The 22478-nt window shown below is 31.7% G+C and overlaps 1 protein-coding gene across 1 annotated transcript; it reads left to right on the top strand.

The window, feature by feature from the left end:
- Positions 1-1695: 1695 nt before the first annotated feature.
- On the top strand, positions 1696-13577 carry LOC134700199 (uncharacterized). The gene is made up of 5 exons (XM_063561560.1): positions 1696-1854; positions 6353-6711; positions 9272-9600; positions 10552-10769; positions 11775-13577. The coding sequence occupies exons 2-5, from the start codon at positions 6353-6355 to the stop codon at positions 11898-11900; spliced, it is 1032 nt and encodes a 343-aa protein (XP_063417630.1). The 5' UTR covers positions 1696-1854; the 3' UTR covers positions 11901-13577.
- The last annotated feature ends 8901 nt before the right edge of the window (positions 13578-22478 follow it).

Here is a 22478-nt window from a genome sequence, read left to right as displayed (position 1 = left end):
AAATTAATGTTTATTTTTTTTCTGAAAATCTTGTACCCACGAGCCTCCTTAAATGCAAAAAGCGGTCGATATCGTCACAAACTATAAACAAATATTTATTCACGAAATGTTTTGCTCTTGTTTTTTTTCGGAATAAATAGTTGAAACTTTAAAGGTGCATTAGCTAAGAGACGCATAACATTTTAAAGTATGATTTGTATTTGTTCAATCAATAATAAATGTGAAATAGTAAAATAATTATTCGCTTTTGTCAAATTAAGCTTAAAGTCATAAGAAACCTCAAATCAAAAAAAATAATGCATACGTTTTTTATAACTCAATGGATAGTTTTCATTATAAAACTTATGTACATATACGTTTTTCTGAAGAAAATTCTTTTATTTATTCATATTTAGAAGAAGTTTACTTTATTTCAATTGCTTGCTTCCAGCAAACAATTCCCCCGACATATTTTCCGTATGCAAAGTGACCTCAGTGTGACCCACCTCGTAAAAATCCGGTGATCACAATACGCATGAATGTCCTTAAAATAAACTATTATCTGAATTTACATGTTAAACACGTGCTCAATTTCCATGCTTTTTGTTGATTTAATGTCGATTGTTGACAAACAGGTGACTATCGTTAAACTTCGGATTCAAAACACGAACTTTAATTACCTGCCATATTTTCGCACCAACACTGGCCAATTGAAAAAAAATTACGTTTATACGAAATTTACACGAAAAAAATGAGAAATTCGTGCACAGAAGACTAAGTTTATGATGTTTGTATGCATTGGTTCAAGAATTGGAAGAGCAATTTTTTTCACCGGTCACTCGTTTCTAATGACTTTAATAATATTGACAATGACCTATTCACTTGCAAGTGAATAAGTTGACCTCATTAAATTCGTATTCATGTGAACTTCAATGTAACCCCTTAACTAGAGATGGACAACTCATGGTTTGTTCATGTACTATAAAAAAGAAAATGTGGTATGATTGCCAATGAGACAACTATTCACAAAAGACCAAAATGACACAAACATTAACGCTTATAGGTCACCATACGGCCTTCAACAATGAGCAAAGCCCATACTGTTTATTTAAAGGAAAGGAATGTCAACATTGAAAGTGAAACAAAGGTACATCATTTGATGACTGATTCGATCCACTCAAAATCCTTCTTCTACATGTAAAAAAGACGAGAAGCATATATTTTTAATCTATAAAATAAAATTAATCAGACCTATAAAGTTCAAATGCACGTGTTGGCTTAATCTATTTATATCTAAATTTATTTAGTATGTACTTTATGTTTACATTGCTTACAGATGTATATGGCCATCTGAGGTCAACTCGATATTTAATTGGATGGAGTCTAGACTAAAAAACACAAGAAACGAAACTTCATATCATTGACCCAATGCTCTGTAGACTGTTTATTATACACTTTTAATAGTTTGGATAAATGTTTTACATTGTTAGAAATAAAATCGGTGACCATGAACTTGGCAGCTAGTGCCCCTTTATACATCCCAAAATCCTCCCACTCCACCCCCTCCCCCGCACACACACCCTTGATCCTCTATATATACACATACGTATATCCGTCTTATAGAACAGATCATTTGAAATAATCAATTTAAATGTGTACATTACATTTAAACTATTCAGGTTTGTCGTGTGTCAAAAACAATGTCGTCCTTCATTCATTGACTTTTTGCTGACGTATACACATCAAGTCAGGCATGCAATACTTGTGTCGTCTTTTTTATATGATTTAAAGATAGAATCAGAGGAGTTCCAAATGGTGTAATTAAATTTTTAGTTTCGGTTTTAAAAAGAATATTGAAACATTACTTTAATAACGGTAAGTCATATTGGCAAGTAGTGTTACTAGGACAAATACATAAATCTTTTAGAAAATCAAATGTAGCAGTGTATAAGAAAGAGTTTTATCCATGTTTTCCAGAATAATTCTAAACATATAGAGATTGAAATATGATTCAGGCGAATCTGCTTTTACATGGTAACAAAGGTTTTTGGACACATTGTCGTATATTCGTACATTTAACACTAATTTGTTAAAATATTGTCAAGCTTAAAAGGAAATTTTCTAAAATAAGCGTATTGATTTTGATACACACTATTGCTTTTATGAACAGGGAAGTATTTAAAATTTAAAATAAATTTGATCACTACAAATTAAACACACCAGAAGTTTGATCATAATACTTGGGTAAACATTTATTTAAATATTAAGTCACGTGCTTTCCATTTTATATCATAATGTAACTCATGAATACATTAACTAAATTGTATTCCTTACCTGCATTGTGTGAGCCGGACCTTGACTGATAAATCAAAGTAGAATAAGTCAAAAAAGAAAACATAGATCATATAAACTAACCTAACCTTTTCCAAATATTTTTGATTTTTTTACTTCAATGTCTTGATAATCAAAACTGATCTTTCATGTCTTTATTTAGCAAATTTTCTTAACCATTTTTATCAGTAATTTTGTTCTTTCAAGTCAGGAGCCTAATATAATTCAGTTGTTGCCCTTTTTTGCTGTGTTACATATTATTGTCGTCCATGATCCTTTTAACATGATATAGGCCGCTGGTTTTCTTGTTGAACTGTTGTGCACTTGTAATTTCGTGGCCAATCATAGCCGACTTTTCGGTATGGGTTATGCTCAATGTTGAAGGCCGTACAGTAACCTATAGTTGTAAACTTCTGTGTAATTTCGACTCTGATGAAGAGTTTTCTAAATGACAATCATACCACATATTTTATATATTTGTTTGAAACACGTACTAGCAAGTTATTAACATACCAGTCATTTCCTAACTACATTGTATATACCTACTTATTATCTTTCTCAAATTTGTATATTTTAATACTGTTGATGTATTTCAGAGGTTATTAAATAATGCTTATCATTAATGACTGTTTAAATGAAATTTATCAAATAAAATAAAATTTATTTGAAAAACTATATAATATCCACTTGGTTCATATAAAAAACGCATCTTAGTAAAAGTTTCATGTTTTGCGTAGAGGTACATGTAAACGTGACCTAGGGAAACATATTACAAATGTAAATATGTAAAAAAAACAAAAAAACAATTGAAATATAAACATGCTAACATTTTTCTTCATGTTTGTGTATGTTTGTAATTTTTTGACATTTCATAAATCTTATATTTGTAATTTCAAGAATCATCGGTATGCGTTCTCATAGTAATAAACTTTGCGCCTCTTTCTGTCGTATTTGTTCTGTATTTGTACGGGTAAAATTCTCTTCTAGGCTTTTATAAAGTATCATATGACCTTCAATTCATCATTAAGTTTTGTATGTTATATGTTCGTATGTCATTAATTTGAGTTGTATTTAATGGTTGATACGGAAAAAAACATAAATACTAGGCCAAATCATTTATAATAAATATGAACTGAAATAAGTGAATACTTGAAGTACCATTTCACAAAAATTAAGAATGATTTGTGCATTTAACAAGAAAATAGATACAATGTATGATATGAGCATATTTATCTGAAAGAGCAAACATTATGTCATACAATTGTTATACTTCCAAGTCAAATAGACAACATGCTCTTTCTGCTGTAAAATGAATTATTAATAAAGAAACATTTTTACTTTAAATTTTGATGCAAGATTTTTTAGAACATGATAATTTAAAAGATTCTTTGGAAAGTCATGGAATTTTCATTTCAATCTAGACTAGTGAAGTAACTTTAAGATGCGTGGATAGCAATTTGAATGGAGAGAGCATGATTTAAGAAATAGAAAGCGGGTACGAATCTAAACAAAGTTGCAAAATGCTAAACCGAAAGCATACTTTGAAAGTATATATCTTATATTTGGCTACAAAAGCTGTATTAGCAGGCCCTGTATAGCTTGCTGTTCGACGTGAGATAAGACTCCGTGTCGAACACCGTACTTTGACTTATATTAGATGGCTAGATTTTAGAAATAATTATTAGACTTGGATTATCACATCATCTTATTTTTTTTTCTACTCATTATTAGTCAATGATAGATTCTATATATTGAACATGAACATTGAAATGAGTTTAAAGGAGGATACATTTTAATGTATGTAGCCTCCTCCATTTATAACTGCTGCTTCCTTTGATTCTTTTAAAATTTTTGCATTATAACGCAAATGTTTGCATTATTTCGCAAAGGACGGCGTTATATAATGAAAAAGGTTTGTGCTATTTTACAATTTTTTACGTTTTAACGGAAAGGTTTCCGTTATATCGCAAAGGTTTGAGTTATTTCGCAAATGTTTGCATTATTATCTTTATATCTTTATTGCAAAATTACACCCATGAGGGTCAAGCAATACAATGAAACAATAATTGTATACTATACAATGCAATACAATGAAATACAATGTAATACAATGTAATACAATGAAATACAAAATAATACAATACAATATATGGAAAAATAGAACATTAGAGTTCAATTATAAATGTATGTAAAAAACACCATCATAACCTTGCCTGACACGGGTCTGACTCCCTCAGTTTTAAAGACAGTTTAATGAAGACTCCAATATGACAAACAAGTTCAGGGATGTGTTTAAGTTTATTGAATGCATCAAGATGCTGAAATAATGGTACATAGTCTTTTAGATAAACAAAAAGATTAGAACGCAAAGATATGTTAATGTCACAATACAAAAAGAAATGATATTCGTCATCTAAGACTTCACATTTTTTACATAATCTTTGTGCTCTTGGAATGTTTCTGTACCTTCCTAATTCAATGCCTAGGGAATGATCACTTAGTCTAAATGTTGAGAGTAACTGCCTATATAAAATTATTGCAATTTAAATATTCCTTAGACTGACAATTATTTTTTAATTTCCCATAAAGAAAAAGTTTGGATGAGGAATCCATTTTTGAAAGTTTAATTAAAGTATTTTTTTCATATTCCTCTGAAACACACTTTTTTATATTACATTTTAACATGTTTTTTGATTGTTTAAAAGGTACATTATTATTAGAGTAATTTTCTGGGTTTATTTTCATTTCTTTAAATTTTTTATCTGCAAATGAGTACCAAGAATAAATTCCTTCTGAATGTAAATTTATGTTTGTTTGTAGAGATTCTTTAACCAGGGGATTAATATCATTACAATTTATTCTATAAAAATACATGAGTGTTTGAGTTTTTATATAGGAGTCCAAAGTAAATCTACCTAATTCTGATCTAGCACCTATGTTAGTGGCTGTCTTTTTCAGTCCTAATACTGCTTTACAAAATTTAGAATGAACCTTCTCAAAGGGATATTTTTCTGCTAATGCAAGAGTATCACAAAATGTATTATTTACTACAGCTCTATTAGATGCTCTATAAGCTGACTGAAAATTATCCATAAACCAAATCTCAGAGTTATATGTCAAAATAGGTCTTATAAGAGTATCAAATAATTTACATGACAAATTAGTGGGAACAAAATTAAAATTTGACATACACATGTATATTTTCTCAATAAAAATAAAACTTTAATGCCTTTTTTAGACAGCTCTTCAGTAGTTTTTGTAAAATTTCCCCTATAGTTATTAATATTCCCTAGAAATTTGAAGTCCTTAACTTCAGTCAAAAATTTATTATTAAACAAGAGGGGTGGGGATTGTTTATAAATATTCTGAAAAACTAGAAGTTTAGTCTTGTTTGTATTAACACTCAATTGCCATTTGGTGCAATATTTATTTAGTTTATCTAATGCGTTTTGAAGCCCCTGGTGTGTCTCGGACAGTAACACTAAATCATCTGCATAGCTGAGAGTTTGGATACTTGAAGTATCAAGAACTGGAGGGTTACAATTTACATCAAAAATTGAATGTAAATCATTTATATAATAATTAAACAAAGTAGGACTTAAACTGTCCCCTTGTCTTACACCTCTATTTATTGGAAAAAACAAAGAGTGTTCATTGCCAATCTTCAGTGCAGACTGGGATAAACTATACATGTTTTTCAAAGTAGTATAAAATTTCTCACCAACACCATCATTTATCAATTTATACAACAGGCCATTATGCCAAACAGAGTCAAAAGCACTTTTATAACGCAAAAGGTTTGCGTTATTTTACAAATGGTTGCTTTATTGTAACGGTTTGCGTTTAAAGCTAACATAGTAGGACCTATTGAAAAATAAAATTATGTGGCACTAATTTGCTTCCATACACTCATGTAAGTAGTCACATGATTAATTTGTTCGTTCTGATTTTTCATCGCGAAAGACAAAATTGATAATTGATCTTTATTTTGCTGCCATTTTTTACGACAGTTACTTCCATACATATATATTCCTACTTCCAGATGGACCGCTCAAAAATAAAGATTGAACGAGATGTGTGGGAACATTCTTTCGTAGAGCAATTTTACAATCGAGAACATCCTATCATTAAACATAAAGATGTACATAAAAATATGAAAGATGATCCCAACTACGATGAGAAGATTGAGCTGATAAAGAAATGTCAGGAACTTGTTGGAACTACCACTTCTACATGTAAAAAGCCACCATTGAACATAGCTATCATTGGCACACCAGGCGGAGGGAAATCGTCGTTATTAAACACCATATTTGCAAGTTTTAGTACAGATTGTTGGAAAGAGATAGTTTCATTTGGAACTCATGGCAAAGCTGATAAACAGTTCACAAAAAGGTTCTCAAGGTTTGTTTGTTCCCATTTTTTCTCCATATTTTACGTTGGTGTTATGGACCACTGAAATACAAATGTATAGATCGCAACAATAACCCGGAAACATCAAATAGTTCTTTAAAATGGTATATATCATACGTATTGATTACAATGTTCAGAAATGCATACAAATTTCCGATCCTTTTACAGTAATAATTGTTGGTTCAAAATGACTCTTACGCAAAGCTCAGTAGGAATTAATTTGTTTTTGTCACTTACACGTTAAGTACATCACATAATTACATAATATACCGTTTCTAAAAATACGAAAGAAAAAATTAATGAAGGTATCAAATTAATTATTATATATTGTCACGTTTGAATGACATGGTTTTTCATAAACAACCGGCATGTCCATTGGTACAAAAGATGACAGTCAAACTCACAAATCTAAAAAAAAACTGACAACAGGATGGCTAAAAATGAAAAAGACAAGCGAACAAACAATAGTACATATGACACAACATAGAAAACTAAAGAATAAACAACACGAACCCCACCAAAAACTATGGGTGATCTCAGAGGCTCCGGAAGGGTAAGCAGGTCCTGCCCTTCATGTGGCACCCGTTGTGTTGCTTATGTGATAACAAATCCGGTAAATAGTCTAATTCGGTAGGTCGCATTCATACAAGGGAAGGGGATTGTAATTAAGACGTAAGGAACATATCTGATATCATTTGTGAAATGGTTATTCCATAACGGTCAACCAACTCGTGATGGCGTCCGTCAAATTAACGAAGGGATGATTTCAACTTCACCATTTGGAACTCTTGGTTTAATAGCATTCTTGTGAGCAGCAACCCTCTATAAAAAAAAATCACGATAGGAAATGCTAGCACGGGAATATCGTATCAATTGGGAGATACATACCCCGTATGCAGGTGCTGCTGGAATGTAGCTACTTAGAAATAGAAAGTTCACAATTGGAAAGCTGAAATTATCTCTTTTGTCGAAAAGTTTTGTTTTCAACCGATCCTCATTGTCAATTTCTAGATGTAAGTCAAGATATGAAGCCGACTTAACTGTATCTGTAGTATCCTTTATCTCTAGTTCGATGGGATAGGTGCGTTCCACATAGTCACCAAATTTTGAATTATTTAGTGAAAGAACATCATCTATATAACGGAGAGTAGAATTAAAGGATATTGCTAACTTCTTATCTTTCTTCCTGAGGAGTTCCTGCATTAGTTAGCCTTATAATAATAAAGAAACAAGTCGGCAAGTAGAGGGGCACAGTTTGTTTCCATTTGAATGCCGACAGTTTGTTGAAAAACACGTCCTCCGAACGTAACAAATATGTTGCCAATCAAGAAATCAAGCATCTTGATAATATCAGTTTCAGATTTTTTTTTGTTTGAATCAGAGTGATCCTTTACAAAGTAGGATTTATCCCTCTCTAAGACAAGATACTTTTATCTATGTTGGCTATTTTTTTCTTATGAAGCAAATCAAAACAACTCTTTCAATTTGTCTTTTAGTTTGGAATATGGAATACCTGTGTAAAGAGTAGAAAAGTCAAATGTTTTAATAATGTTACAAGATGAAAGAGAGTTAGATTGTATGTACTCTAAAAGATCTTTTGATTTTTTAAGTATCCACATCTGATTCACGTCACCTCTAGAATAGGCAGTTTCTCAATAACTTTGAAGCCCGTCTTTGATTGCTGATAAAATAGATGTTAATAATTTAGAAAGAGGTTTCGTTGAACACTTGGAAGACCCCACAATATACCGTTGTTTGTAAGGACACTTGTGTAGTTTAGGTATCCAATACTGTGCTTCTCTACCAGCTTACTTGTTTAGAAGCTAGCATTACCCTTTTAATTATCGCTTAATCGATGATTTCCCCTAATTAGATAACTCAAAGTATGGCAACGTTTGAACGCATAAATATTCAATCAAACCTATAAAAAAATGTAGTAAAGTCTACCCAATATCTTCTGGTACATCAAGTGATTAATTATGGGGGTCGATTGAGACCTCACGTTTACATGTACGACAAACGAGCTGTTTTCTAATTATCAATTTCTATTTAACAAAATTCTAATAGCGCCTGTATTTGAAGTAAATATCTCCCAGTTGATGCATGTGCCAAATTTCTGAGCTTGTGCTAAATATCATGATTCACTTGATAGAAGGTTGCTGTAAACAAGGAAACTATCAAACGAAGAGTTAATGAAGTTGAATTTATCCCTTTGAACACGTTACTTGTGCAAAAGGACAGATGTGTAATGTTGGGCAGACTCTGCAAATCATTTCGGAACACCTGACACCACCATTAATTTTTGCTTGAGATTTTGTTGCTCAGTATAATTATTTTCTATGCTGTGTTTTGTATAATTGGTATTAATCATTTCGTTGGTTTTTTTTTTTTTTTTTTTGCCATGTCGTTGTCAGTTTATAATTGACTAATGAGTTTGATTTATCTTTGGTATCTTTTCTTCTTAATGCATGTGTAGTAAAAATTTTCCTCAGAATTACAGAACATTTGCTATAATATAAATCAGTTGAGTGAATACATTTTTTATTTAAAGCTACACGAAAGATAGTTACAACCAATCTGTCGGAGATCATCGTTTGCCAACCTTTTTGGACATGCTTGGATTTGAGGACGATGAATCCAAAGAAACGTTAGCCATTCTCGAGATGGTATTTACTGGTAGAATAAAGGAACTTGAGGAAATGATAGAAGTAAAAAATTACGCTATCAAACATGGCGTTCATGCGTTGCTGACCAAATACAATACGAGAGTATGCCATCGTCCGGTTGATCGGATAATTGTAGTATGTACGTCAAATTGTGACGAAAATTTACCAACGAACTTTTTAAAAGCTGTTTGGGAAACTGCAAAAAAACACCGAGGTAACTATAAAATGCTTAAAATAATTACCAATATAAAAATACAGAGATGTGGTAGGTATCTATAAAAGTTCAAACAATTTGATCGTGATCAACTATAGGTAACCATGCAGCCTTCAGCCTTCAAGGATGGTAACAATCCATACCGTTTAGTCAGCTATAAAAGGCATCCGACATAAAAAAAAAAAACAACGAAATAATTCAATGAACAAACGACAACCACTGATTAACTAATATGCACATACATGTAACAAATGTGGTGTTGTTAAACATGTTAACCTTTGAGCAATTACGCCCCCTCTAATCTGAAACAAAAGTGTAACGATGAAACAACAGACGATGCATGATCATTCGGATCAGTAGAGCTAAGTCTTTAGCTTATTATTCATGGATATTGCTTTGTTAGAACCGTTGTTGCTTAATATGAAAGCTAAACATTTAAGGAAGCGTAAGTAAGAAAAACAAATAACCTCAATACGTTGGTTATTAACTTATTCTTAAAAAAAAGAAAAACATGAACACCGACAAATCCGTTGTTGAAAGATCAACTATGAAATAAATTTGAGAAACAAATTGTAGAGCCTTTAACAAAGAGCCTTTAACAATGATACATTGTAACTGATGATTTTAATTAACAATTACATGAATCGGCAGAAAAATATCTTGGTAAGATAAAGACAACAACCTTAAGGTAGGGTCCAGTTTGTCCTCAGCAACATTTCAATATAAGAGTAACAGTGTACATAATTAAATGAAGTGTGCAGAGAGAAAAGTTTCTTCTAAAAACAAAACAATAACTCAACGCAGGATTTATGATTTACGATATCCAATTTGTAAGGTAGTTGCAAGACAAACTAAGACATCACACAAAATATAAAAGAAACAAATTGAAAGCAAGTACTGGTGAACATTATTTTGAAATTCTTTATTTTTTCTCCTTAATTGTTCAAACAGATATACCGGTTTATGGAGTATTGACATGCAGGGACAGTCACCCTCCAAACAAAGTAGAAAACAAAATTAAAGAATTTCGGCATCTCCTGGCATTACCACAATGTCGGTTTGCACATATTACAAATTACTGTGATGCCATTCAAGTTGATAGCGGAGGGGTACATCGAGATACAATAATTCCATCGCTGGATGTACCAGTATTACAGTTCATGAAACAGGTATAAAATCGCAGTATGTTGTGTGGTTAATAAAAACTGTATATATCATACGTCAAAAGAACAACCCAACAATTGCAATTTTAGATCTATTAATTTGCGTTGGCAAATATTTTGCTCTTTCCTCGTTGGGATTCGAACTCATGCTACTGAGATATATTGTCACCAAATCGAGTTGCATTGTGCTCGACGCTCTAGACCACTACTAGAGCCTAGGAACAGCAGGTTCTGTATATTACTACGCTTATGACTTTTCATGTTCCAATATCTCCTCTGTCACTTGGAATGATATAATAAAGGAACTAGTGCAACATGGTTGCCTTATTATGATAAAGATATGATATATATTTATCTGAAAAAAAGCCATTAACATCTCAAACGTTAATTTAGGGTTGATTGATTATTCAACCGAAAGTGACCTGGAGTTAACTGGAAGTAGCTACTTTTTCACTTATTTCATGGAATAGTACTTAGAAACTTATATATGTTTTAATCAGTGTAAATAACGCTATCATGTGAGACCAAAAGTGATATTTTTTGTTCACATTTATCTCTTTTCGTTTAGGCAAAAATATATAGAAACATTTATTGAATCAGTTTGAAGAAACCTTTGCTTGGACGTTAAAATTTACTTTAAGTTGTTTAAACTCATCAATGATATATAATATTGATGTGGAAAGACCTTCAATTCTTCTCTGAACAATTTGTATTTAATCATGAGATGTTTTACTCGATAAGATTGTCAATGAGTCAATCCTTAATCAACGACCAAATGCCATAGAAAGTTAGTTTGATCTATTACAATGTCGTGTTGTTTAGTCTTTAGTTTGTTATGTTGTGTCTGGCGTTCTATAGTAAATTATGTCTTTTTCGTTTTGGTTTAGCAATGGCGTTGTCAGTTTATTGTCGATCTATGCGTTTGAATGTCCTTCTGGTACCTCGCCCTCTTGTAAATGATGTTATTACAAGAACAAAAATGTCAATGTGTTGATTTTTATTTCATTTTAGGTTTTGAATCCACGTCAAGAAGATCCAACACCGGAAGAAGTCAGTAAAATGGACATATTGTCACTTTTCGCATTCATATTCGCTGTAATGGCATTTGTATATGTACTTTTAACTTCCAATAACTAACTTTGATTGTGTTTAAAATTCATAGCCATGAAACCAATATTAGACTTTGAGCGCGTCTTAATGGATATAAATTATGTAATATATAACTATTGATTTGTGTGTGTGTATTTATATTACATTGTTGTTGATAAGGAATTTAAATTGATAAAAGGTTATTTTAAACAGATTGACAAAGATGCTCAGATGATAGTTTGTGTGTATAAATTCGCGTCAATTTACTACTAAAAGTCCACCATTTTCATTGCATTCTCCACATCCATGCATGCCCATTATTCTTTCCTTACATGAGATGCCAACCCCAATCTTTGCGTCTAGATCATCAATTACAAGACATAAATCATGTGCTTGTACTTTACTGACAAGCGATGAAAATTACAAATTCTCGTCAATCAAAAAATAAATAAAATACTTTTGATTGCGTTAAAACGATCATGTTATCAATTGGTAAAAAAAAGACTCTGCCTCCCTCATCGATAAAAACCGGTCGCCACGTTTTAGCTACCACGATCATTAAACGTGATGTTAAATTTAACCAAATCAATAAAAAAAAATACAAACCTATAACTTTGTATAAGTAAATGTTTCTTTTTTTTCTATTTTATAATAATTGCGAGTTGAGCTCAAATTAATTTAGAAAATCAACCGTTACAACAATTTACATTCACTCTTTAAGCTCTTTAAGCTTGTATTTGTAAAGTTTAATTTTTCTATACACTTTGTTTGTTATCGGCAATATGAACTAAGTTTGTTCTTGGGAGGTAATATATGTACGCAGGATTGGAAGTTACATTACAAGCGAACGGTTGCTGGCCAATACAGTACATGTGCCCGTATGCATAGCACTAATTGCGATAAGGTATATGATCGTTATACTAAATAATATTGTGTGAAATGTAGAAAAGTATGTCGGTTCGGAAAAAATCTTAGCTTAGTAATATATTTAAGTATCACGAAGCTTTCTCCATACGGGCCCAGATCTAACTTAAAGTTTGAAATTTAAAAAAAACCCAAGTCAGTTAACTTGCATGTACTGATACATCGATGCTGCGTTTTCTCGTAGCATCGCCTGCTATTATGCAAGAATACCAAGCCAGAAAAACAAAAAATCATTAGGAAGCAACAATCTGACTTCAAGATGGGGTAATCATAATAATGCTAAATTTTTTTAAACGCTAACATTTTTTTTTAATTATTCCTCACTACATGTACCATTCAAATGATTTTTTTTTAAATTTAACACAAGGTCTAGGGATAATGTGGTTTCAGAATTCTGATGTTGTTATCTGTTTGATCACATTTGTTTTATCACATTAAGGATCTGCATTTATTTCTTATATTGTATTGTAAAAATACTTTTTTCAAAAATTGTTATGTATTTAATCATAATTGTGTTTGTCAGTGGCTGTGACCGACAAAAAAGTGATTTTACGCAAAGACAGTATGTAAGGGACCTCTGAGTGGGGATATACATAATTTCATGTTTCCATTCAATTCATTAGAACTCAAAGGAATGTTTTTTTTCAAATATGATTTACTATGTGTATAATCAAATCAAATGGTAGTTTTTTTTGAAAAAATAAATATATAAATAGTAAATTAATCAATTAATTCAGAAATAATCATATTATGTACTTTTTTAAAACCTTTTTCTGATTTACATTACATTATGTTTGGCAATTGTATTGTTATTATTCTGCTCATAATTGGCACATGTATTTGTTCGTTTGTTTGTTTGTTTGCATGTTCGTTCGTTTGTTTGTTTGTTTGTTTGGTGTATTTAAGACTTCGAGTCTAAACGACATAATGTTCTTTTCCACACCTTTTTAAATTTGAGGCTCATCAAAAGAAATACGCTAAATTATATTCGTACGAGTTGATTATTTAAACTAATCAACGACCAATGTTCATTAAATAAGACTTTTAGCTCACCTGGCCCGAAGGGCCAAGTGAGCTTTTCTCATCACTTTGCGTCCGGCGTCATCCGTCGTCGTTAGCTTTTACAAAATCTTCTCCTCTGAAACTACTGGGCCAAATTAAACCAAACTTGGCCACCATCATTGGGGTATCTAGTTTAAAAAATGTGTGGCGTGACTCGGCCAATCAACCAAGATGGCCGCCATGGCTAAAAATAGAACATATAGGTAAAATGTAGATTTTGGCTTATTACTCTGAAACCAAAGCATTTAGAGCAAATCTGACATGGGGTAAAATTGTTTATCAGGTAAAAATCTATCTTCCTTGAAATTTTTAGACGAATCGGAACACCGGTTGTTGGGTTGCTGCCCCTGAATTGGCAATTTTAAGGAAATTATACCGGTTTTTTTACTATTATCTTGAATACTATTATAGATAGAGATAAACTGTATTAAGCAATAATGTTCAGAAAAGTAAGATCTACAAATAAGTCAATATGACTAAAATGGTCAGTTGACCCTTTAAGGAGTAATGGCCTTTATAGTCATTTTTTACCAATTTTTCGTAATTTTTTCTTAACTTTTACAAAAATCTTCCCCAACCAACCAAGATGGCCGCCATGGCTAAAAATAGAACATAGGGGTAAAATGTAGATTTTGGCTTATAACTCCGAAACCAAAGCATTAAGAGCAGTTCAGACATGGGTTTAATTGTTTTGCGAGTCAAGATCTATCTGCCCTGAAATTTTCAGATGAATCCGACAACTGGTTGTTGGGTTGCTGACCCTGAATTGGAAATTTTGAAGGAAATTTTGCTGTTTTTAGTTATTATCTTGAATATTATTATAGATAGAGATAAACTGTAAACAGCAATAATGTTCAGCAAAGTAAGATCCATAAATAAGTCTGCATGACCAAAAAGGTCAGTTGACCCCTTAAGGAGTTATTGCCCTTTATAGTCAATTTTTAATAATTTTGTAGATTTTGTAATTTTTTGTAAATTTTAACAAAATATTTTCCTCTGTAACTAATGGGCCAAGTTCATTATAAATTGAGATATTTGTAAGAAGCAAGAATGTTCAGTAAAGTAAGATCTACAAACACATCACCATCATCAAAACACAATTTTGTCATGAAACCATCTGTGTCCTTTGTTGAATATTCACATAGACCAAGGTGAGCAACACAGGCTCTTAAGAGCCTCTAGTTCTTGTTGTTATACGATTCCGGATATTCGTACAAATGAATTTTAGTCCTCTCCTCTGTCTCTTTTTTATCACATTGATCAAATAGGGATAAATCAATTAATAGTTTGGTGATTGGTCTACGCCTAATCAGCATATCAAAGGCTATATCGCGGCGAAAGGAAGATAAATATATTAAGTAAAAAGTTCAGTTTAGGTTTTAAAGCGAGGCAAACGATAACAGCGGGACAGTCAAACACCTAGATCGAAAACAAACTGACAACGCAATAGTAAAAAAAAAAAAGAAAAAAGTCAAAAAGAAAAATTTTACCACACAAGACACAACATATATAGACAACTAAAGACTAAGCAACACGAACCCCAACAAAAACAAAAACTGGGGGTGATCTCGGGTACTGTGGAAGGGTAAGCAGATCTTGCTCTACATGTGACAAAGGTCGTGTTGCTCATGTTATTGCAAACCCGGTAAATAGTCTAATTCGGTCGGTTACATTCGTGAAAAGGGAAGAGGATTGTAGTTACGACATAAGGAACATATCCAATATCATATGTGAAACGGTTATTCCATAATACTCAACCAACTTGTGATGGCTTCCTTAAAATTTACGAAGGGATGATTTCAACTTCATTCAATAGAAGTAATAAAGGTAAGCACACTATATGTATTTTGGTCATTTGAGAAGGCCATGCGATGACATATATATGTTAGCGGCAATAAGTGAAATTAGGCATTAAGCTTAAATCCTAGGCAATAAGCTAACGCCTAGGCAGTAAGTCTATTGTCTAAATAATGTTAGGCATTAGTCTTAAATTTAAGCTTAAATCATGAAAAATGTATGAAGGCATTAAGCTTAATGCCTAGAATGAAAATGCGAGTAAATAAAAGACATTTATTCATTTAATTTAAAATACATTGGTTACATAATAACATTATGATAACTGTGGCCTGTTTATCGACACTGTCCTAAGATTAGACCTACAAGATATTCTTAGGACAGAAAATATGATATAGTTAGGATCGACTTAACACATTTCTCAGCATGCTGCACATCGAAGCTATCTGAGGATAATATTAGCTGGGATGTCCTAAGTATTGGCGTAAAAGAAAATAGCAAGTGAAAAAAATGAAATATTGTATCAAATTCAACCAAAAACTTTAATTCATAAACCGATTAATTATTAGAAAATAATTATTAGTTTTAAATGAAAGGTTATAAATGATTTTTATATTAAAATTGTAGATCTAAACTCTTTGAAACAAAATATAAGTCAAAAAATATAACTACATGTACGTTTTATATTAGAATTGAACAAAATAATTGTAAATAGTTAAAATTAAATATATAATCGGTAAAATCATTTTATGCTTTGAGGGACCTGAATTCGAAGCGTCACGGTTTCATGCTTAAAAGTTCATAGGAAAATTTCGTGCATCTTTCATATAAATACTGAATACTTCAACTATTTAATTTTATTACTGCAAATAACATACGTTTGAAAATGAGCAGAAGAAGAAAATCGAATTTCAGCGATTTTAACGATGCAAAAGTACAGGGCCCAGTGTCATCCTAAATATAAAAAAGAAATGTGGCATGATTGCCAATATGACAAATCTCCACAAGAGACCAGAAATAAATTCACTACTAAAATATGTTATTTATATTAAAATGCATCAAATAATAATTTAGAAATATTAAAACTTGATAAAAATTTGTGTTAAAAAATCATGTTGTTATGACAAATTGTGGAACTATTAACAAAGACAATTCACTTATCCAAAAAAAAAAAAGAAGGAAAATGGTGTGATAAAATAAATCATATCTTAATTTGGTCTACTGTTGACCAGTTCAAACCAGCTCGAATAATGAAGTGTACAAATTTTCATATAAATATAATTATAATTATTCTATAGAATCTCCCCTATTTTTCAATTGGATGCACTTACTTTTTTTAAGTCTTTTTGATACTTAGTAATACCACACAAAAATTATAATTCTGTTTTTCAACTGCTAGAATTACTAAATAAACTTACTAAATTTAAAGATCTGTCAAATGAATATATATTTATAAATGTAGAATTATAAATATAAATAAAAACGACTCTATATCAAGAATAAATCACCCAATATGCATAAATTCCAGAGTTTACTTATTGCCTAAAATTATGTTCGGCAATAGGATGAATAATCATCATCAGATTTCAGGCAAACAGCTTCATGCCTGAAAATTTCAGGCAATAACTTAATGTCTAGGCGTTAGCTTATTGCATAGGATTTAAGCTTAATGCCTAATTTCACTTATTGGCGCTAACATATACATAAACATAATGCTTTAGTATCTGGTCGTTATTTGTTTTCTTTGCAGAACTATCTCATCTACTAATTTTTAGTTATATGTCTTATTGTTAGGTCTGATAACACTTTTTTAGCGCTAATTTGCGCATATTTCCTTTGATCTTTTTTTGTGATAATTTTTCTTATCATGCTACTCGCTTTAGATGGAAAATTATCGCTAAAAACTAAGGAGGCACATGGCGTTGCTAATGAAATTACCATGCAATTTCCAACGTCGTCATAGGTAAAATAGCGATTAACAGATTATCATATCTCAACTCGTTTACTTTTCTCGCTTTTTGGCGTACCGGCTCAAGCGAGAAATGATCAATGGTAATCTATAAGTACTGGATATATAGATACACGTGGATTTATATCACAATTCGAATTACAATGGGGAATACGAGAGCAAACATTGCAATTTCAAATGTCCACTCTACGTCATGATGGAACAGAATTAAATCGCATACCATTTATCTTATGTGCGACTGTAAAACAAGTGATTGGTTAAGCTAGCTTTAAAACCAGGTATACTCAATCATTTCTTAGATAAGGAAATACCCTTACCAAGTCAGGAGTATAACAGTTGTTATCCTTTCTCTTGATTTTGCCATTTGATTAGGGACATTCCGTTTTGAGTTGTCCTTGGAATTTAGGGTTGTTTTTTTTTTAATTTTATTTGCTTGTTTTTGTCTTCAATATGAATGAATCATTTACAAGTAACTCAAATAGTTGATCAAGATCATGATCATCTATATGTCTTCCAACAAACACAGTTGATGAAATATTGTATTTTTAGCTTCATGTATGATGGCTGGCTGCAGCACTTTCGCTTTCCGCGTTTTCGCATTTTCTCCCTTTACTTTCACTCGAAATCGAATTCGAGATATCGGAAAACTGGAAAAACGCGAAATCGAGAAATTACGTAAACGTGAAATCGAGAAATTGAGAAAGCAGGAAAGCAAAAAAACACGAAAATGGTAAAAAGATTTCTCGATTACGCGTTTTCGCTTTCTCCATTTTTCGATTTCCAGTTTTATCGATTTCCCTATTTCTCAATTTCATGATTTCGCTTTCCAAATTGCTCGATTTCCCGATTTCGTTTTCTAGTTTACTCAATTTCTCTTCGATTTCTTGATTTAACGATTTTGCAATCGCAAAGTGAAAATGTATTTTTACATCTTCATTTAAACTGGAAAAAGTCATACATGTAACAGTTTATAAGAACAAACTTTAAGGCTCAAAACAAGATGTTTTTAATTACAGATCAATTGTAATTTTACCACTCATTTCTAAAATCCTTGAAAAATATGTGAAAACACACTTAGTAAAATATCTTAATAAATACAAGTTATTGTATAGAATGCAGTCAGGCTTTCGTGCAAACCATTCTTGTCAAACTGCGTTTACAGCTTTAATAGATAAGTGGCTGTAAGCCATTGATGATGGCGATCTTGTTGGAGCAGTGTTTCTGGATCTAGCAAAAGTCTTTGATCTTCTCAATTATGAACTGCTTATTCAAAAATTAAACAAATACAAATTTGCTTATACCTCATTACGCTGGTTTACATCATATTTGGCTGACAGATATCAGAAAGTATCTATTTCAAATTCATTATCAGACGTACAAAAACAAAAAAAACGGGTGTACCTCAAGGATCCGTATTAGGACCGATGTTGTTTTTAATTTTTAATAATGATCTTCCTTTGTCTAATCCTAATCATAACACCGATTTATTTGCTGATGATAGCACCATTTCAGTCATTGGACAAAACAAAAGTTGCATCAGTCAAAAACTTAATACGGTTTTACAAGATATTTTTCGCTGGTGTGATGACAATAAAATGGCTGTAAATGTATCTAAAACGAAAGCTATATACATTGGATCTAAACAAAAGTTTTCCGTTACATCAAATGAAAACATTAATCTTGCTTTAAATGGACAACAAATTATAGAAGGTACATGTGAACAGGTTCTATGTGTTTCTATTGATGCATCTCTATCTTGGTCTTCTCATATCGATTATATAATAAAAAAACCCTCTTCTTTAGCTAAACAAAAGGATAAAGAAATATTTAAATCACAAAGCTAGACAAATGTACTATAACGCTTACGTTTTACCTCACTTAGATTATTGTTGTTCAATATGAGGAAACTGATATTAGATAGTTTACTAAAACTGCAAAAAAGGGCAGCAAGAATAATTTTAGACGAACATGATCTCTAGACCCCCCCCCCCCCCTTATGAAAATCAAATGGTAGCTCCCTTAGCTCCAGAATATATTTCCAGTCTTATTTTATCGGCTTCTGCAAACCAAAAAATATAATACGAGATTTTCATCCTCAGATATAATTTTATAATTCCAAAACCAAATATAGAGTTGTATAAGTCTAGTTTCTCGTACACAAGACCAACAGTGTGGAATGCTCTTCCTAATTCAATCAAAAAATCAAATACAGTATCAGAATTTAAACATAAATACAAATCTTTGTACTGTTAACATTACCATCATATTTGTACTGTAATGCCATATCATAATTGTTTATTGTATTTTAAATTGTATATAATCTTTATTTATCATTATTATTGATGCATTGTTTATGTTTTTAATGTAATTATTATTGTATTAAGAGAGCCTTATTGAAAATAAGTTTAATCTAAACGAGTTACTCTCTCTAAATAAAGATATTAATATTATTATTATTATTATTATTATTATTATTATTATTATTATTATTATTATTAGCTCACCTGGCCCAAAGGGCCAAGTGAGCTTTTCACATCACTTGGCGTCCGGCGTCCGTCGTCCGTCGTCCGTCGTCCGTCGTCCGTCGTCGTCCGGCGTTAGCTTTTACAAAAATCTTCTCCTCTGAAACTACTGGGCCACATTTAACGAAACTTGGCCACAATCATCCTTGGGGTATCTAGTTTAAAAAATGTGTGGCTTGACCCGGTCAACCAACCAAGATGGCCGCCACGGCTAAAAATAGATCATAGGGGTAAAATGCAGTTTTTGGCTTATAACTCAAAAAACAAAGCATTTAGAGCAAATCTGACATGGGGTAAAAATGTTAATCAGGTCAAGATCTATCTGCCCTGAAATTTTCAGATGAATCGGTCAATCTGTTGTTGGGTTGCTGCCCCTGAATTGGTAATTTTGAAGAAATTTTGCTGTTTTTGGTTATTATCTTGAATATTATTATAGTTAGAGATAAACTGTAAACAGCAATAATGTTCAGCAAAGTAAGATCTACAAATAAATCAACATGACCAAAATGGTCAGTTTACCCGTTTAGGAGTTATTGCCCTTTATATTCAATTTTTAACCATTTTTCGTAAATTAAAGTAATCTTTTACAAAAATCTTCTCCTCTGAAACTACTGGGCCAAATTATCCAAACTTGGCCACAATCATCTTTGGGGTATCTAGTTTAAAAAATGTGTGGCGTGACCTGGTCAACCAACCAAGATGGCCGCCACCGCTAAAAATAGAACATAGGAGTAAAATGCAGTTTTTGGCTTATAACTCAAAAACCAAAGCATTTTGAGGAAATCTGACATGGGATAAAAATGTTTATCAGGTCAAGATCTATCTGCCCTGAAATTTTCAGATGAATCGGTCAATCGGTTGTTGGGTTGCTGCCCCTGAATTGGTAATTTTGAGGAAATTTTGCTGTTTTTGGTTTTTATCTTGAATATTATTATAGATAGAGATAAATTGTAAACAGCAATAATGTTCAGCAAAGTAAGATCTAAAAATAAGTCAACATGACCAAAATGGTCAGTTGACCCCTTTAGGAGTTATTGCCCTTTATAGTCAATCTTTAACCATTTTTCATAAATCTAAGTAATCTTTTACAAAATCTCCACTGAAACTACTAGGCCACAATCATCTTTGGGGTATCTAGTTTGAAAAATGTGTCCGATGACCTGGCCATTCAACCAAGATGGCCGCCACGGCTAAAAATAGAACATAGGGGTAAAATGCAGTTTTTTGCTTATAACTATGAAACCAAAGCATCTAGAGCAAATCTGACAAGAAGTTAAATTGTTAATCAAGTCAATATCCATCTGCCCTGAATTTTTCAGATGAATTGGACAACTGGTTGTTGGGTTGCTGCCCTCCAATTGGTAATTTTTAAAGAAATTTTGCCGTTTTTGGTTATCTTGAATACTATTATAGATAGCGATAAACTGTAAACAGCAATAATGTTCAGCAAAGTAAGATCTACAAATAAGTCAACATGACCTAAATGGTCAATTGACCCCTTAAGGAGTTATTGCCCTTTATAGTCAATTTATAACAATTTTCATTAATTTGGTAAATTTATGTAAATTTTTACCAAATATAGTTCTCTGTTACTAATGGGCAAAGTTCATGATAGATATAATTGTAAGAAGCAAACTCGTTCAGTAAAGTAAGAACTTCAAACACATCACCATCACCAAAATACAATTTTGTCATGAATCCATTTGTGTCCTTTGTTTAATATGCACATAGACCAAGGTGAGCGACACAGGCTCTTTAGAGCCTCTAGTTATTATTATTATTATTATTATTATTATTATTATTATTATTATTATTATTATTATTATTATTATTATTATTATTATTATTATTATTATTATTATTATAAGAGAATACGCTAAAACGCGTAATGGTGGTTTCCGGCAAAGATACTCTCCGCCTCGTCATTCTCCACTCAGTATTATAATAATGATAATGTGCGATCATATCTTTTAACATTTATCGTTGGTTGTTCTTCAATGAACATTTGGTACAGCAGACAGAAAAGGCAATCCTCTACATAATGTTACTATGAAGAAAATATGGTCTGAATGCCATTGAAACTCTTTATCCAATAAACAGTGTATAACAAGTTAATAATAGAGCATTTGCATTATTCACGTATCTATATCCGTACACGGATCGACGTTTACGTATCGGGCAGATTTGTATAAAATAATATTTTAGTCCCGACCTCAATTAAAACTAAACAGATGTAAAATATGAACCAAATATTGATGATATATAGTTAAAACACTAAATAGTCATTGGTTTTATCAGATCAAGAACATACACGCTTCGTATTTAAGAACTGTGTGTGCCAAGTGTATCTTTTTC

This window comes from Mytilus trossulus, unplaced genomic scaffold, assembly GCF_036588685.1.
Source record: "Mytilus trossulus isolate FHL-02 unplaced genomic scaffold, PNRI_Mtr1.1.1.hap1 h1tg000128l__unscaffolded, whole genome shotgun sequence".
In the NCBI taxonomy this organism is placed as follows: Eukaryota; Metazoa; Mollusca; class Bivalvia; order Mytilida; family Mytilidae; genus Mytilus; species Mytilus trossulus.
Note: the sequence above shows the minus strand (reverse complement) of the source record. Positions and strands in the feature narration are given on the sequence as shown.

Coding starts and splice junctions, on each gene's coding strand:
- LOC134700199 (XM_063561560.1), top strand. CDS start 6,353: ATGGACCGCTCAAAAATAAAGATTGAACGAGATGTGTGGGAACATTCT. Junction 6,712..9,271: donor TTCACAAAAAGGTTCTCAAG/GTTTGTTTGTTC, acceptor TTTTATTTAAAG/CTACACGAAAGATAGTTACA. Junction 10,770..11,774: donor TATTACAGTTCATGAAACAG/GTATAAAATCGC, acceptor ATTTCATTTTAG/GTTTTGAATCCACGTCAAGA.